This window comes from Dermacentor silvarum, chromosome 5, assembly GCF_013339745.2.
Source record: "Dermacentor silvarum isolate Dsil-2018 chromosome 5, BIME_Dsil_1.4, whole genome shotgun sequence".
Taxonomy (NCBI): Eukaryota; Metazoa; Arthropoda; class Arachnida; order Ixodida; family Ixodidae; genus Dermacentor; species Dermacentor silvarum.
Genome location: NC_051158.1, coordinates 5,163,673 through 5,182,473, shown reverse-complemented (window position 1 = coordinate 5,182,473; position 18,801 = coordinate 5,163,673). Strand labels below are relative to the sequence as shown.

General features: G+C 48.0%; 1 protein-coding gene across 6 annotated transcripts in view; it reads left to right on the top strand.

Annotated features, from left to right (window-relative positions):
• Positions 1–18,801, top strand: part of LOC119452830 (brain-specific angiogenesis inhibitor 1-associated protein 2) — a 261,090-nt gene that overhangs the window by 50,346 nt on the left and 191,943 nt on the right. The window contains exon 2 of one of the 6 annotated variants that reach the window (XM_049667302.1): positions 12,713–12,788. The exons of the other annotated variants lie outside the window; for them this stretch is intronic. Coding sequence (XP_049523259.1) covers positions 12,713–12,788 — 76 coding nt within the window. The remainder of the gene's footprint in view (positions 1–12,712; positions 12,789–18,801) is intronic. 6 annotated transcript variants of the gene reach the window in all.

The window sequence follows — 18,801 nt, the reverse complement described above, 5'->3', positions numbered from 1 at the left end:
CTCATTATGCCAAGGCATGAAATGTTTTGTCACGGGCAGTTCGAGGAAAACTTGCACAATACCTACATTTTACGTGATTGACAGATGAATCGACAAAGGATTCTCACTGCTTAACGCCGCGTAAATGCTCAACGCCGCATAACTTGCTACCCGATGTAACCTTCGCTGTTGCTTTTGGTGTATGCGTGTAGTCTCTCTAAATATTTCCTCGGTGCTTGCAAAAGTCGCAAAGCTTTAATAATGCCAATAACGAGTTCCGGTGACAGCGTAATTCTTTTAAACGAATGTTGCTGTTGTCGCAAAGGGTGTATTTCCAATGTTCTATATTGGTAATATTGGCAAGTAATCAAAAAGTTTGCTCTAAGCTGAAGTGGCGAAGTTTATACTGGCTGAAGCGCTGACCTGGCGGGCATGCGTATAGACAGCGTGCCCTCTGTAAACTAATTTGCAGTTTACAAAGACTGACCCTGACAGGCTTCCGGTTTTCACCACAGAATAATTGAGTAGTCAAGAAAAATAGATTGGCGAACCGAAGTTCTGCGGCAAAGCAGAGTCCCGCAGATTTTCAACAGTTTTTATGTGCAGGTGACCGGAAATTGAAGGGGATCAGATTTATTTATTGAGTGATTGATTGATTGATTGATTGATTGATTGATTGATTGATTGATTGATTGATTGATTGATTGATTGATTGAAACATTAAAGAAAGATACAAAGGACACGCAACGCAATGAATTTGTTCAGAGTTGAAGTATAGATGTCCCCATTTCGTCTATGTCGCAGTCGATATTACTATGACATTCAGCGCATACGTTTGGCTGTAGGAAACTCGGGAATGATAAATTAGCTTTCATGTACTGGACTTCCTTATCTCTCGCCGTGGAATTTTAACGTGCGGCGTTTTCGCATTACGCTCCCATCGGAACGTGGCCACCGTTGCCCGGAACGGAACCCACAAAACTCTTGGGTTCCAACATGGGCCCGAAAGGCTACGCGTAACGGAAGAAAATAGAAATCGAGGGCTAGCAGACGCGCCACACGACAAGCCTGCCGTTGTCGTGTGGCGCGCCTGCTATAGCACCCGTCTTCATTTTCTTGCGTTACGTGTAGCCTTTCCCCTGCCGCGCCGTCTGCAGGAAGAAACAACATACAAGCAAGAGCGGCCGCCGGGAGGTGCACTCCAGATTTCCGCAGGGCAAGTTTTCCGCGCCGCGCAATCGACACCCGTTCGGCGAGTTTCGTCAGCGAAAGACAGGCGCGCATGCTTCTACACCAAGCGCATTTCCTGCCCGAGCAATACAGTACCCCGCACTCGTATATATATGTGGGGAGTACGTGTTTCACGGCGCGACGCGCACTTTCTCGTACGCCAGCCGAGGGGAAACCGGAAACTGCGAGCTTCGAGTGGCACGGTGCGACTGTGGGTGCGTGAGCAGTGCAAAAAGGGCGGGAAAAAAGAGATAAAAGTGACGCGTTTCGGGTGCAGAGAGAGCCGCGAGGTGTCGCCGATGTACCCAACAATGGCTGCGCTCCGGGACGAGAGGCGGCAGACGACCCGCCGAGGAAAGGCTCTCGCGTTTCCCCTCCATCTGACGGCGGTTGTGGCGGCTCTTAATTAGATTGGCTGCGGCTGAGCGAGACCTGGCTTCTCTGGCGTGCCCGGATAAATCTGTGCAGCTGTGTTAAGCCTATAAGGAGATAGTGTGTAACTGCTAAGCCGAGCGACTGTGGGATCAGGCAAGTTTCTGCGACGCTTAAAAGCGTATGCACCCGCATTTGTCGTCTGCCCTTGTTTTCTGGTCGTCTGGAAGATGTAGCAGACGAGAAAGAGTAAAAAAAAAAAAGTGTGTGACGTACAGTGAAAGTTCCTCGCGTTAAGACCCAGTCCGCGCACGGCTGCAAGCTAAAATTTCGGGATAAGGCCAGGGCGACTCATTCAACCATTGCTATTCAAAAATTCGGTCGAGTGGAATCTCGACAATCCACGATTCAATATGGTATTGCGTATAATGAGCACACGAACCATAATTGTACGCTTTCTTCTCTGCAACCCATAGAATGTAAGCTCGCGCATCAAGGCTTTTATTCCATAACCGTCGCGGTGTCCTCTATCATTTGTCTGATTTATGCAGCAGCTTGTGTAATAGGGGCAGATGCGTAGCTAGTCTTTCGGCCTCGTGAGATTTCAAGCTTTTACAGCGAAGCTTTTAAGGGCTAGGTTCCAGGAGATCGCGTCCGTAGACCGACCGGCGTGTACAATTTCGACTCCATGTGCGTGGAAGTTTGGCTCCATGTGCGTGGCGGTTTCCCGCTAGTTTTGCCTTAGCACAGGTGTCAAAATGGATGATGGATGACACATTGTTATACCACTCGCCACCGCCGATGCCTCTTCACAATTGTCACAATACTCGGTGGCGGCACGTCCCACCAATCGTTGTGCCCGTTTGTCTCATGACGTAGAGATCGCGCTATCGCTGTTATCAGCAGTTGCCCTTTGGACTCGCTATGGGACGGACGCGCGTTTAACTACATCTTCCAGGATCCTGACGATGCCGTGCAGTTTGCCGCGGCTATGAACGCTGTTGCTCATACGATGACGATGGGGCTGACTTGGCGCAGCAAACGCAACACTTGGCCATCGCGCCGGGCGAAAACAAGACGCCGGTGTCCTTGCTCTTGGACGAACATGCCGAAGACGCTCAATATAGTCAATAATGATAATATATAAATTCACTGTAGCAATATTCACTATAGCAGACCCACCATAGTTACAGCATCGCTGGCGTCCATATACACAGAAGTGGAAGGGCTCTACTACTTCCTCCACTAACGCAATTAGAAGGTGTACGTTCACTGACTGTCTGTAGGAATTGCCGTGTCATCAATTTCGTTCACGTCAGTTAACTGCTAATTAGTGCCTTGCACACTTATGAGCCCCAATAAAATTTACTGGTTTCGTCGTGATCCAAAGGTTGTGCAATTACCTGTTTGGTTTTGTTTTTATTCACTCTTTTTTTTTGCGTTTCTCTGACTTCTTCTTTCACAATGCCCTCTATTTCGGGTTCTATCCAGCATTGCTGGCGTGCAAGTCGGCACTGAGCAGATTCAAGCCGGTGTTAAAACTTCGAGGCTATAAGATGCACTGAAAACGTAGTGCACTGTCAGAGTCCTTCACTACCTTGGCACACCTAATTGCTGCGTTATCGAAGACATTCATCGTTGATCTATCTGCGTTTGATCTCCTACCCCCTTTTTTTCTTTCTTTGTCCTTTATCAAAGAGCTAACATAAAAATTTGATATCTACGCTCACTTCAAATACCTAGAGAGACCAACTGTCGCAAATACAGTACTGTATTTTCTAGTCTATCACCTTTTTAACCGTTTCCCTTGACTTAGCGGAAAACGATAACTACTCAGGTTCACATTTTCATGAGTTTACCTTTCTTAAAGCGCTGTGCTGTAGTTAATATGGTACACCTAACTGCCGTAAGCTTCACGTATCTTTGCTACAAAGCGGAAACTCATTTTCCCTACGATTTCGGTATTGTGAGTCTACTGTATTTTGTACGGACTAAACGTCTCTGTACGTTCCCTCAAAGTTATCCGTTTATACGAATTACCCGGTTTTGCGTTAACGGAAGCCTTCTGCATTTTTAAATGCCTAGATATTCTTTTTTTCTTTCAACTGTTTAAATTATCATAAAAGACAAATTACCCTGTTTCCGATTTCCTGCTTACGCCATGCTTTCTAAGACACTGACAATGTACTTTTTTACTGTCTAACGTGTTTTATAATGTTTTCCTTGAAATACCTGGAAATAATTACCTGGTTCGAAATTTTTGATAGTTTAATTTTACGTCCTGTACTGCACTTAGCCAACTGTACTTAACTGACTTAACGTCTACGTACGTTTGTTATTTTTCGATTTTTATTCGCCCGGAAACTCAAGTTGCCTAGGTTCACAGCAGTCGTTGACGTACCTTCGACTACCTAAATACGTTGTGAACGTTTGCTCGAACTACCGGGATATCAGAATTATCCTGTTTTGCGTCCATAATACGGCTCTTCTAATGGCTCAACGTGTTTACGTTTGTTCGAATTACCAAAAACTTAGTAATCAGTCGGTCTTGCGGCCTCAGCATTGCCTCCTGCACAACCTAATTGCTAGGTATCTCTACGTTTGCAGAAGAATCGAGAACTGGGCGAGCTGGTACGTTTTGGAAGACTGGAAACAGCGCACACAGGACGAAGGATGCTGAAAACACAGCACGAACGGCCGCGTTATCTCTCACTTCTGTTCGAATCAACCGAAATCGCGAATTATGAGGGTTTCCCCATTTTTCGCGTACAGTACTACGTTTTCAACTACGCCTGGCGCCTGCGAAGCGATCTTAGCAGTATTCACTCGCTTCCAGGCCACTGCACTGTTCTAGCTTCACACACCGTGTAGGAACGAGACGCGTCGAGCCCCCCCCCCTCCCCCCCTCTCCCTCCTCCCGCGGCTTCGAGTGCATATGCGTGTCGAAGCAGAGGCGCCACGCCGCGTCAGCTCTCGCGTTTCCTGCGTACGAGTGCTCCGCGCCGCGCGGTGGTTTCGACAGGCGTGCTTTTAGCGGTTGCGCCGAGCTGCGCCCGTGCAAGTGTCTTTCCGGTGGGTGCTCGGGCTTTGTTTCTAACTTTCCTGGCTGAGTAGAGCTGCGCCGCGCTTGCGCGCCGACAACGTTGCGCTATATCGTCGTTTTGCTCTTTCCCCGGCCAACAGCGTCGCTCGGCGGAAAGCCCGCTGTATACCCAATGAACGTATAGCTAGCTGCATATATATGCTGCAGTGTGATGGGTGCGGAAAGTTTTGACCCCGTAGTGTCGCGGTTGAGAGTAACTGGAAGTGTAACGAGTTGAGAAGAAAAGTTGACTGCATGACTTCGCGGCGAAGGGTGCCGCTTGGCTATACGAAGCTTTTCGTGCCAAATGACACTACAGCATATAGTTTTCGTATACGGGATCGTTTGGCGTATTCCTCTCTTCGCGCTTTCCTCTTACCATTCTATTTAGTTCATTCGCTTCCCGCTGCTGCAACCTCACTCAAGGTACCAAACAGAAAGAAAAAGAAATGTGGGGTTTAATGTGCGGAAAATGCACAGCAGGTTAATGTGCGAAGGCCGTAGAGGGGGGCTCCCGAATAATTTCGACCACCTGGCTTTCTTTAACGCGCACCCAAAGGCTACACGGGTGTTTTTGCATTCCACACCCATCGTAACGGGGCCGCCACGGCCGGGAATCGAATATGAGACCTCGCTTTCGACAGCGCAAAGCCATGGCGTTGTTTTAATGCGAAAGCATTATATGCCACCGTTGCGCGAAAATCCGTCGTCTTCGGCGGCGGCGTGAGAGAGCGGTGGTACCAAAAACGGCCGACTGCGCAAACAGCAAGTACTCGTAAAAAAATGCTCGGATTGACGTCAAATTTTTCAGGGAGGGTCCTGTAAACAGCGCACATTAGTAAAAGGAAATTCGGTACATTTCGGTCTGGGTGGGAATCGAACACGGCCCTCCTGGGTGGGAAACGAACACCGAGGCTCCACGGTTCTGGCTGACTAAAGGTGTGCCTAGTGTGTGCGTCATCGCACATGTCACGTCGTAGCCATCTGGCTGATTAAAGGTGTGGCCCAGTGCATGCGTCGTCGGACACGTGACGGCGCAACGAATGGGGAGGAGGTGGCGCCACGTCATGAGTGTATAAAATAATCGCGGCGACCTCCCGCGCGTCATTTGGTCTTAGGATTTCGACGGTGCTGTCTCTACTGCGATGGGCTGTCGACGCGACGTCGTGAGTGTATAAAATGAGCCGTTCTGTGACCAACGTGTACGCAAACACACGCACACACACCTAATCAGCAGAAAGAATTTTATGCATGTCAAACACATCAGTCGAAAACATTTCACCAAAGGGACTATAATGCTTTCCCATTCGTACGCGTAAGCAATCTTAAGTGTCTCGGCCGATTTTTTTTTTCTTTGCCTTATTGTTATCCGATGAATGCGCTCTTGAGAAACATTGTTTTTTTTTCTTGGTACTTAGGTACATTCTAATAATGCGTAGTATTTCTGTACGTGAGATGTATTAACCCTGTCTTTCTTGCATTCCTGGTTATTTTTGTATTGTTTTTAGCTCCGAATATTGTACGTGCGTGTTTATATTTATGGCATTTTTTTAGGATCTTTGCGCTGGTGAATATGGATGAATACTATGTATATACGTTATTCCACTTCTATACACATTTTATTCCGCTGCTATGTAGGTTTTGCTTTTCCGTCTCCCACATCATATGCCATGTAAGCAGAGACCCTAAACCCATTCAATCAATACTGACTGTAGTTTTTCTTCTTAGATCCCTTCCAAATGAGAGAGCAAAGCGGTCTGTCTGTCAAGGTACAACCAATATCACAAGTACCGGCGATTATCTTCCCGTTACAACGTCGATAATGGACAGCTCTCGAAGACAGGGCGTCACCCGCACCGTGCAGTAGCGGTGACCAACGCAGATTTAGTTTTCCCGTTCTTTTGGGTTCGCTTCTCCGGACTTAGACGCCACGCAAATGATTCCGCACGCCCTTTCCACGTGGGTTTGTCACTATTATATAGCGCGTGCCCGATTTAAATGCTAAACGAGACGACGCTAGGTTCGGGCGCGGGGCCAACTGCTCGTTACCCCTCGACGGCTTCACCACAGAGGCAGCAGCAGCAGCAGGGGCGCCCACTTGGTCGCCTACCTCGCGCCCGCTGTCCGTGATGGGCAGGCCAGGGACCGAGCGGGCCGGACCGCGCGGGCGCTATTTCGAGCTCGCGTGCCTCACCACCACGCGGGGTTCGGGTTCTTTACGGGACCCGAGCCTGCGGCGCTCCGCGAACGCCAAAATAGGACAAGCTGCGCGCGCGAGCCGTACGCAATAAGCGGCACGTCGGGGGGAAAAAAATAACAGAAGACCAGAAACTAAGAATTCAACGAGAAAAAAAAAAAAAAAAAGCACGTTCGCGGCTGTGCTTGGGAGATCATCGAACCTGGGCTCGCCTGCCTGCCTGCTACCCTTGTCGTCATTTTCTTCTTCCGTCTTCTTCATTTTTAGACGCTGCTTCGCCATTATGTTCCATTACTTCCTTGTCGGCGGTATTCCTTCCTCTTTTTTTCTGCATTGTTCTAGTCGTCTATTTAGCTCTTCTACCTCCCTACTAGATTCCTCTTCTCTTCTTTCCTACTCACTTCGCTCAACACCACGGTTGAGATGACCACCGTCGAGCCAGTTTATACATACAGGTCTTCCTCTTACAATGACCAAACGGAATGAGTTAGAAAGAGTTCTTGTGTGACGTCATTGTCCTGTCAGAAGTAGAAAGAAGGAAGTGTGGTATGCGCCAGAGATTGTTATTTTTTGCAGCAAAGCAGTTCGCCTCTCGGTGGTGGGCATTTTTCGTGTCCTGTCCGTGAACAAAAATTATCATCAGCAGCAATGCCTCATACGCCCCCTAAGCAAGCAAAAATGGAATGGCTCATCCCCCCCTAGTAACCCAGAGGCTACAAGCGCTTCAGCCAAGTGAAGCGAACAGTGCATACGGTCATTGGAATCACCCATACAACACACGGACCAGCATACGTTTCAATAAAGAACAAGCTCGAAACAAGCATCCGAACCATCGATAAAGCATTGCATACCCCGGGGCTCAGCATTTGTAGTGTGGTGGTTTTGCAACAGCTTTGCTGGACATCCACTTGCACGCGGCCGGACTGGCGAGTCATTTTTTTTTTTGTCATTTATCACATTACCACCCGGTTCGTAACCTACCCCCACAGTGGGATTGTGCCACTATAAAATTCATCATCATCATCATAGCAAAGCTCTTGCTTGAGGTAGATTTTTTATCTCTTTTTTTATATTCGGTAGACTTCCCGCAGGACCTATGTGCAAAAAAAAAAAAAGAAAGAAGCAACAGGCGTCACATAAACGCATGCAGCTGCGATTGATGCGGGTACTGCAGCAACGAATTCTCGCACTTGTCCGTTGTCCAACAGCTAAAGTCCTCCTGGACAGTAGGCTTTAGTTTGACGTTCTTACGCATCCTGTGCCTAATGTCCTAATGGTTTCAGCGTGTCGGTCAGATATACTGGTACAAGTATAATCTCGTGAGAAAATCGAGGCCACAGAAGTACGCAACGACAGGACCGGCGCAAAACCAGCAATTGATCTTATTGCCGGAGGGAGACGACCGCATTTATGACCACAATCACTTCAATGCAGCATGCGCACTAGCAACAGCGAAACAAAAAGTACAGGCCTCGGCAATGCTTGCGTTGTAATATGGGCAACAGACCAATCAAAACCGACACTTACTTTATCAGTGGGAGGCGGCGAAGGTTTATTGACTCATTTGGATCCCCGTTGCCTGACGTGGAATGTCTCAAACACTTTCCTTTCAGTCCTACCGTGGCTCTCGGTAACGAGTCCCGTGTGCTGGAACCTAGCGAAACACCCCAAAGCTCAGGACATGCGCAGCCACGTGACGACCGAAAATACCCATTATTCACAGATTTTCTGTGTTCACGCGCTCTTTGACTGAAGTATCGACCAGTTTGGACGATGTAATCCTTACCGCAGCTGAGCGGAATGGCGCAACCAACGCTTGAAACGCAGTCTGTAAACATGGTCATGTGGTTACGTTGGATAATTCCCTAGACAGCCTTGGCAATCAACCACTGTCGCAGAGAGAGAGAGAGCGAGAGAAAATTATAAGTGAAAGGCAGAGATGTTAACCAGGACTGATCCCGGTTAGCTACCCTACACTGGGGGAAGAGAAAAGGGGAGGGGAACATTAAGAGAAAAAGAGAAAGTCCACTGGGGATATTGCCGACATGGTAACTTTTTTCTGGTCTATATCACTAACGGTGGTAGTGAAATGGTGGCGTGGAGCAGAGGTAGAATACCTGGCTTCAAATCTGGAGGTCGTAAGTTCGAATCCTACTCCAGTCCACCACATTTTCAGGCATGGAGTGGTGCCTGACACCGGCAAGAAAAAAATATATCGCCGAGAGGTAGTGGGGCTATACTAGTTCAGGTGCAACCAAACTAGGCAGGCCCACTAAGCTTCATCAAAGTCACTCCCTCACCAGAACAGGAATTGGCCTCCCTGGTGCAGTATTCGGCCACTACCTCCCTCATGACTCCGACAATTAACCCATGGCCCTCAGTTCCCAGTGGCTGCGGAGCACCTGACCAAGGCGGCGGTCAGACCTGCTACGCGGCAGAGGGTGCTAAGAATCTCTGGGTGAAGACAGAAGACAGGCCGCCAATGGAAACTGAACCTAGCAACGTTCAACACGCGCACCCTCTCGAGTGAGGCTAGCTTAGCAGGACTATTTCAAGAATTATCAGGCATTTCCTGGGATATTATTGGCCTTAGTGAGGTTAGAAGAACTGGTGAGGCTTACACAGTGCTGACTAACGGCCACGTCCTCTGCTACAGAGGTCTTCCAGATAAGAAAGAATCCGGGGTAGGATTTCTAGTGCATAACAACATAGCGGGCAACATTTATGAATTCTACAGCATTAATGAGAGGGTAGCAGTCGTCGTAATAAAGCTGAATAGGAGGTACAAAATGAAGGTAGTACAAGCCTATGCCCCAACCTCTAGTCACGATGATGAAGAAATAGAACAGTTTTATGAAGATGTTGAACTAGCAATGAGAAAGGTGCAAACTCAGTGTACTTTAGTCATGGGCGACTTCAATGCAAAAGTGGGGAAAAAGCAGCTTGGTGAGCAAGCAATTGGCAACTATGGCATCGATTCTAGGAATGCAAGAGGAGAGATGTTAGTAGAATTCGCGGAAAGGAATAGGCTCCGAATAATGAATAGCTTCTTCAGGAAGCGCAGCAACAGGAAGTGGACATGGAAAAGCCCTAATGGAAAAACAAGGAATGAAATTGATTTCATACTCTCTGCCGATCCAAGCATAGTGCAGGATGTAGAAGTGTTAGGTAAGGTTAAAATGCAGTGACCATAGGTTAGTGAGGTCTAGGATTTCTCTCAACTTGAAGAGAGAAAAGAGTGAAATTAGTTAAGAGGAAACAGGCCAACCTAGAGGCAGTAAGGGTAAAAGCAGACCAATTCAGGCTGGTGCTTGCAAAGAAATATGCAGCTTTAGAAAAGGAAGATAAAGACAACATAGAGGTAATGAATGAAACCGTAACTAGGTTGATCTCAGAAGCAGCAATTGAAGTGGGAGGTAGGGCACCAAGGCAACCAGTAGGTAAGCTCTCCCAAGAAACAAAGGACCTAATAAAGAAACGACAGAAGATGAAAATGTCCAACTCAAGAGATCAGATAGAATTCGCTGAACTGTCAAAACTAATCAACAAGAAAAAGTAAGGGATATTCGAAATTATAACGTGGGAAAGATTGAGGAAGCTGTAAAATATGGACGCAGCATTAAATCAGTAAGAAGAAAGCTTGGCATAGGACAAGGCAAGATGTATGCACTGAAAGATAAGCATGGTAATATCATCAGCAACTTCGATGACATAGTACAAGCAGCGGAAGAATTCTATACGGACCTGTACAGTGCCCAAAATAGCCAAGCTACTTTCATTCAAAATAGTGATAAACCGGATACAGAGGCTCCTTCTATAACTAGCGCTGAAGTTATAAGGGCCTTGAAAGACATGACCAGGGGAAAAGCTGCTGGATAAGATGGAATAACAGTAGATTTAATCAAATATGGAGGAGATATCATGCTTGAAAAGCTTGCGGCCCTTTATACGCAATGCCTCACGACTTCATGTGTACCAGAGAGCTGGAAGAACGCCAACATTATACTAATCCATAAGAAGGGAGACGTTAAGGAACTGAAGAATTATAGACCCATTAGCTTGCTTTCAGTATTGTATAAAATATTCACCAAGATAATTTCCAATAGAATCAGGGCAACACTTGACTTCAGCCAACCAAGAGAACAGGCTGGCTTCAGGAAGGGATATTCTACGATGGATCATATCCATGTCATAAATCAGGTAATCGAGAAATCTGCGGAGTACAATCAACCTCTCTGCATGGCTTTCATAGATTATGAAAATGCATTTGATTCAGTAGAGATACCAGCAGTCATAGAGGCATTGCGTAATAAAGGTGTACAGGAGGCATACGTGAATTTCTTAGCAAACATCTACAAGGATTCCACAGCTACCTTGGTTTTCCACAAGAAAAGTAGAAAGTTACCTATCAAGAAAGGGGTCAGGCAAGGAGACACAATCTCTCCAATGATATTCACTGCATGCTTAGAAGAAGTATTCAAGCTCTTAGACTGGGAAATTAAGGCTTAGGAGTGAGGATCAACGGCGAATATCTCAGCAACCTTCGGTTTGCAGATGACATTGTCCTATTCAGCAACAATGGAGACGAATTACAACAAATGATTGAGGACCTTAATCGAGAAAGTGTAAGAATTGGGTTGAAGATGAATATGCAGAAGACAAAGATAATGTTCAATAGCCTGGCAAGGGAACAAGAATTCAGGATCGCCAGTCAGCCTCTAGAGTCTGTAAAGGAGTACGTTTATCTAGGTCAATTACTCACAGGGGACCCTGATCACGAGAAAGAAATTTACAGAAGAATAAAATTGGGTTGGAGTGCATACGGCAGGCATTACCAAATCCTGACTGGGAGCTTACCACTGTCGTTGAAAAGAAAAGTGTACAATCATTGCATTCTACCGGTGCTAACATATGGGGCAGAAACTTGGAGGTTAACAAAGAAGCTCGAGAACAAGTTAAGGACCGCACAAAGAGCGATGGAACGAAAAATCTTAGGACTAACGTTAAGAGACAGGAAAAGAGCGGTGTGGATCAGAGAACAAACGGGGATAGCCGATATTCTAGTTGACATTAAGCGGAAGAAATGGAGCTGGGCAGGCCATGTAATGCGTAGGATGATAACCGGTGGACCATTAGGGTTACAGAATGGATACCAAGAGAAGGGAAGCGCAGTCGAGGTCGGCAGAAAACCAGATGGTATGATGAAGTTAGGAAATTTGCAGGCGCAAGTTGGAATACGCTAGCGCAAGACAGGGGTAATTGGAGATCGCAGGGAGAGGCCTTCGTCCTGCAGTGGACATAAAATATAGGCTGATGATGATGATGATGATGATGATGATGATGATGATGATGATGATGATGATGATGATGACTAACGGTCGGAGAACGCTATTCTCGCCCCATGGCCTGACACGGCAACTGCAATGCAGACAACGAAAGTGCTGTTCCAAGTTCCTGCATGACACGAAAAGCTAGACAAGCGGCTGCTCTTTTTGTCCCTAATCATCATTATCGTTCATCCCCATACTTTCACTACCTTTCCCTTTTCCCAGTTCAGATAGCGTATCAGCTCCGATCGACCTTTCGTGTCTTTCTTGTCAATAAATAGGTCGTCGGTTCTGCATATCCCTTTTCCTTTTCTTTCATCGTGGCGCAGATATAAAACTACCTACTCTCTAATGTCAGCGCCGCTAACTCCGCGTTAGTATAGCGCCGGCAAAGAGGCATCCCTGTGTTTATTATCCTCAGGAATATTACACTAAGGGGTCAGTGTCACGCGCACTGCCTTTATGAAGTGTAATATCGGCGCGCACAGGAGTTTTGATCTGTACTTTTTTTTTCCTCTCTTGCAGAATATCTTGGAGAAGTTCAACCCCTGCGCGAGGCAACTCATTGCAGCCGGGAAGACGTACCTGAAAGCATTGCATGGTGAGTTTCAGAAGAGAGAACGCTCAATGCGAACATTCTTTCATGCGCGCGCGCGCGCGTCCTTTCCAGAAGGGCAAATAAACTTTTGCTACTCTTTTGCGTTTTGCTCTTTAAACCAAACATAGCTACCTGGACACGAAACCGGCCTTCACGTTTCGCCGTCGCTGCCGTTTCTTCGTGTCATCAGAGATGGGACGCGATAAAGGCTTTATCAAACTTCGAAGATAAGGATACTTTATGTACAAGCTTATTTACAGGTGGTTAATATACGGGTGAGACATTGAGAGAAAAAAATGGAGCTGGGCAGGCCATGTAATGCGCAGGATGGATAAACGGTGGACCATTAGAGCTACAGAATGGATACCAAGAGAAGGGAAGCGCAGTCGAGGACAGCAGAAAAGTAGGTGGGGTGATGAAATTAGGACATTTGCAGGCGCAAGTTGGAATCAACTATAGCGCGAGACAGGAGCAATTAGAGATCGCAGGGAGAGGCCTTCGTCCTGCAGTGGACATAAAATGCGGGCTGATGATGATTATTATACGGGTGAACATTAGTTCTCACGTATAACTCGGCGGTGCCGAAGGCGCATAGCAGGGCTTTGAAGTCCAGAACATTTGTGAGGCCTGTAGGGGGCTCGCTTTTAAAACCTCGGTCACCCGTCCCGTGTCACGTCATGACGAATGACAATACGCCAACGACATTACTGGGTCAACGGGAATCTGGCATGCGCAGATTTGCTTCTTTCCTCCATATTGCTTGGAACACCGCCAGTAAAAAGAAAAGACAACAGCATTGACACGTGACTAAAATCTAAACTCAAGAAGTGGTACAAAGGTTATAAACAGGGATAAGGCATACATCAGAAAGGCCGGCCAACGTTTCGATAGGGGGGACATAGTTTCGTCAAAAGTGAAACTATGGAACCTGCCGAGTATGACAAGGCCGCTTTTGGCCAAACTATGTCCTCCTATCGAAACGTTGGCAAGCCTTTCTGAGGTTCCCTGTTTATAGCCTTATTTTATAACACAGTATGCCCAAAATGTTGCCACTCGTCTCATGCTGTTCTCGGGAACTTTTACAAAGAATCGCACATTATTGATAACAACCGCTAGAACACGTTTCAGACTAGCTGAAGCCAATGAAGGCTTAAGTGCATGGTGCTATAGTGCAGTTCAGAAAGGTTCACTACATGGCAGTCCGTGGTGTGAAATGCTAAATCCTTTTTCACGGATGTTGCTTAAGTCCCTAGCAGTGTTTCAGTCGCCGGTGCCGTAAGAATAGTGAGCGCTTGTGGCATAAAGTTATGTATAGTAATGTGCTCTATTCGACTGCTCTATCTACATTAATTTCGTATTAATCTGTGCCCCAGGAAAAGCAGTAAAGTTGGTTTTTCATAGTCTTTTGTACGTCTGCACGTCTCTTCAGTAGTGCCAATCGCCAGCACGAGCATGGCTTTCTACCCCCGACCACTTTTTAACGCAACAGCGTTAGAGGCGCCATGTCGCAGAAAATGTGGCGTCGGCGTAGGTGTAATGTGTCGGCGTCCGCGGCCCAAGAAATCATCCCGAACCACCCCGACCACGCTGGTCATCCGCTTGGCGCAGAGGCGTTAGTGAACTAATAGAATTTATCAAACTGAAATGCGTCAGAAAAATTGCAAAGTACGACTTAACTACGACCTACAGAGGTGATAGCGTCGGATTGTAATTTGAATGTACGAGAAAACATAATTCTCTTACGGCGGAAACTCAAACACAAACTCCTTTTCCAGCATTTCGACAATTCATACACCAGCGCGGCGCGGTTAGTTCCTTGCAAAAACACCATCCAGATGGCGCTCGCCTTCTCAGCAGCCGCGCGCAGAGACGAAGTTGGAGGAAAAAGAAAGCTGCAGTTTCCGGGAAGCCTGATAAGCAGCCAGAGATCTTTGAATGCTGTCGCGTTCCACTCTTAAAGGCGAAGCTTAAGCGTCCTCCAAATTTTTTTTTGTCTTTTGGTAGAAATCATGGCTATAGTCAAAAATTATCGGACGTGATTCTGGCACAGAACGGCGGTAAATTATAAAACGTTTATTCCTCCCGAGATAATATGCAATGCAAGACGATGGCGTACTTGTTACGCCGCCTATGTGGTAAGCAAAGCGAAAAGAAAACGACACTTGCTATCGCGTCATTACACAATGCAAAGTTTAACTTGCATGGTCGTACACCTCTTCCACGCTGTCATCCGTATGCTTGCGCAGCCTAAAGAGATAGATGACTCGCACTCCCCAAAAACTGTCACAGTTCCTTTTTTTTCCCTCTTCTTTTCTAAGCGTCGTCTAGTTGAGAAATCTCGAGGAAGTGAACGTTTCAGAACCAGAGGAGGGGCGGCTAACAAAAACAAAAAAATGCTGAGAGCGCTGCAGTGTCAGGAAGCACGATAACCGTTCACTCTTTCCTCTGCCATTCGTACTGCTTGCAGCCGTGTCATATCGACTTCCTGCGGGCCCGGCCCCTATACACAACCGCGCTACGCGACGACGGCTATATAGTACCCCCAAGCGGGCACACTTGACATCAGCGACGGTGCGCCCAAAGAATGGCGCTAAAAGCGGCTTCCGCAGCGCCACCAAAACGGCGGGCGGCGGCGATTAAAATAAAGCAAAGGAAGAACAGAAGTAACGAAACGAAAGGCAGACGAGATTTGCACGTCTGGAACCCGCCGCACGTGTGTCGTCTGCTTCGGACAAGCGGAAACAACGTTACGGCCGCCATCGCCGACCCCCCTCTTTCCCGACCGCCGCAGTTTCGTATATGACGGCGAAAAACCCATAACTCAAACGGGGCGCTTACTGCGGCCCGGAACAGACGCTGTATACACCAGAAACGCTCATTCTTTTTCGGCGTATGACCCCTTCCCTTCTCTCCTTCCTTTATCTTCGTCCTTCTGTCCGCACTTGCGTCATTACGGCCCGCGTTCTCTCGCCTTAATGTTTTACTGCATCTCCATCCCCGCGCCCATCCCCCCCCCCCCTTTTTTTTTAACGGTGGGAGACGGGATGGGATCCCCCACTTCCACACGACCTCTCGCTTTTCCGCAGCTACGATTACGCAGTTTTCGGTTCTCGCTAAAAAGAGGAGGGGGGGGGGGGAGGGGGGCGGTATATGGCATGTCTCGGTAGAACGGTGCATCGCTTATGCACGGTTATCACCGTTTTCGCGAGGCATGTTACGTAAATGACGATCCTGCCAGAACGTGGTAGGCAATAGCGCTGACGTTACGATTGGTATGCTGGGATATTCGGTATTTTTACGCGACAGCGTTAAGGGCCCTGTGCCGCAGAAAATCCGGCGTCGGTGTCGGTGTCTGCGTAACTGCCGGCGTCCGTGGCGGAAAAAATCATCCCGCACCACCCCGGCCATGCAGGCCCTCCGCGTGGCGCAAAGGCGTTAGTGAACAAAATTCAAATTGTCAAAGCAAAATTCGTCACAAAAATTGTAAAATATGACGTAACGACAGCCTACAGATATGGTAGCGTCGGATTGTAATTGGAATGTACGAGAAAATATAATTCTGTTATGAGGAAACTCAAACACAAACCGCTTTTCCAGCATTTCTGCCATATACAAACAGCGGCGCAACCGAATCGGTTACTTGCGTAAACACTATCCAGATGGCGCTCGCCTCCTCGGTAACGTAAAACGGTAGCGGCGCGCAGAGGCGAAGGTGAGAAAAAAAAGCTGCAGTTGCCGGGAAGCCTGGCAAGCATTCAGAGATCTTCGAATGCTATCACGTTCCAGACTTAAAGCCGAAGCTTAAGCGTCCTCCCAATTTTATATTGTCTTATTGCACTTATGACCAGGTTAGGGGGTAAGGAAGAAAAGTAACTACAGCAAATTATTGGTGTTAACCAGTAACTAGTAGAAAGGGAAATAGATTCTTTCCAAGCAGTGTTGACGATCAGCTTCCCTTATTCTGCCGTGTCGTCTGCTAGAACTCACCTTCGGAGCAGGCGATCCACGAGCTCCCGCTTTCTCAACAAAGTTCTTACGCTTGCTGGCACTTTTCGTAAAAGCAGCTACAAAAATATGATAGATTAGATGGAACGAGACGAAGGGAAGCGTGGTCAGCAAGTGCACGTGTACAAACCGGCGTCAAGCGGGGCCACGCGTTGCCAGTATACCATTGGCAGATCGTGAAATTTCGTCTACAGTCTGACTCTTCAGTAATCTCGTCCGGCTTTCCCGATTCTTCCGCGTCGTCTGATAATACTACCTCGGAAGCAGGCACTCGAGGCGGACACTTACGCAAATGTCACGCGAAAGAACACAGCGTACTAGGTCGTTATCGTTGTATTTACATGACGTTTTCGACCTGTGATTTCTTGTTGTGGTTAAATTTAATCTAAACCCTCTAAACCCCTGAAGCGTCAGGACCCCCTAAACAATGTACTATAACACTTGTTTCTACTAACCGTTTCACTTACCAAGGAGGCGATGTGTCACGACGTCATGATGCCCCGTCTCACTCCGTGTCCTGATATCCACCGCGGCTGCCACACAAGAGCGCAGCTACAAGAAACACGCTCGGCTGTCTTGTTTACATTTATGAGCAACGCGTGACCATACATGTAGCCTTACAGTTACGAGATGTCGCCAAATTTTCCTCTGCTTCATGACGTCACAATGACCTCTATCACGCCCAGGTCCATCGTTTGAAGGTCGAATAGGTCAAGTCCAGAACTTGGCGACCAGGAAGCGTTCAGGCAGCCGCCAATCGCTTCCGGTGCTTGCAGTGCACGAAAACATGGCCTCTAAGATTTGCCTTTATTACTACCAGGGAGCCGTCGCTGAGGACGTGATTCGGACGCCACCTATTCAGCATCAGGTTGAAACAAATTCAAAACGTTTCTCGACCGTCACACTTGTTAGCTGTGTTCAATTTGCGAGTAAGGAGAGTCCGGTCGATTTTCTACAACTTCAAATATGTATGCGTTAGCACTCCTTTTAACAGGTTCGTTGACTACCTTCCGTTACAGTGCACCGTTTTTCACTCAGCCCCCACCGTTCAAAGGCGGGCACTCGTGATGGAGGGAGGGGTGTGGGGGAGCCGCCATTTTGTCATTTTCCCCCCGCGCCCTCCCGGTTTCGCTGCCGACGAGGAGCCAAGCCGTGCCGAAGCCGCGGCTGGCCGGCGGGCGCGTGCCGCAGCAGCAGTAGTTGGCGGCGACGGCGGCGGTTCTCCCTAACAGGCTGGGCGGTTCTTACCCCGCGCTTAAACGGCCCTCTCAGCTCGCCCCGCTAGCAGAATGTCCCCGGCGACGACGACGACGTGTTGTCGTCGGGCCGTTGACAAATGGGCGCTCGGAGTAAAATTGGGCGCTGCCAGGCGCGTTTCGCCCCCGTCGGCGGCGTAAACGCTGTTCGCCTATACGACCGCTATTGTATCAACGACACCGCCGCGTCAGCGGCGCTAGGCTCGTATGAAGCGCTTCGAGAATGGCCTTCAGTTCTCCACGCACGATCCTTTCTCTCTCTCTCTTCTCTCTCTCTTCTCTACGCGCTGGTGTGCAATTCACTCTCTCCCTGTGTATCTGCGTCGTCCAACGGGCTTGTGGGCAACTTGTCGTGCTGCCGCTCGAAGACACTGTATGCTATATCTACTCTGCAGGGCTGTGGTGGTGATGATGAGCTATTGTCGGGCTCTTCCGCCGGCTCCCTTTGTTCTCGCGTGGTTGGTGACCGCCTTTTCCGGAAAAGACGAGGAGGCTTGTCCTTTGAGAAGAAACGCTGTTCTTACAATGGAACGCAGCCGTTTTAGCCTGTAAACGGCCGTCTGGTTCCGGCACGCTGCATTAGCCGTCAAATATCCGGGCGTGCGCCGGAGAATGAGAGAGGGAAAAAATGATAGGCATAACGTGTAGGGACAGAAATGGGGCAGTGTGGATCAGGGATGAGAGTGGTGTAGCCTAGATGTTATAGTCGTGATAGAGCGGAATTGTAGAACCAGCGGAGAAAGCCACGTAATGCC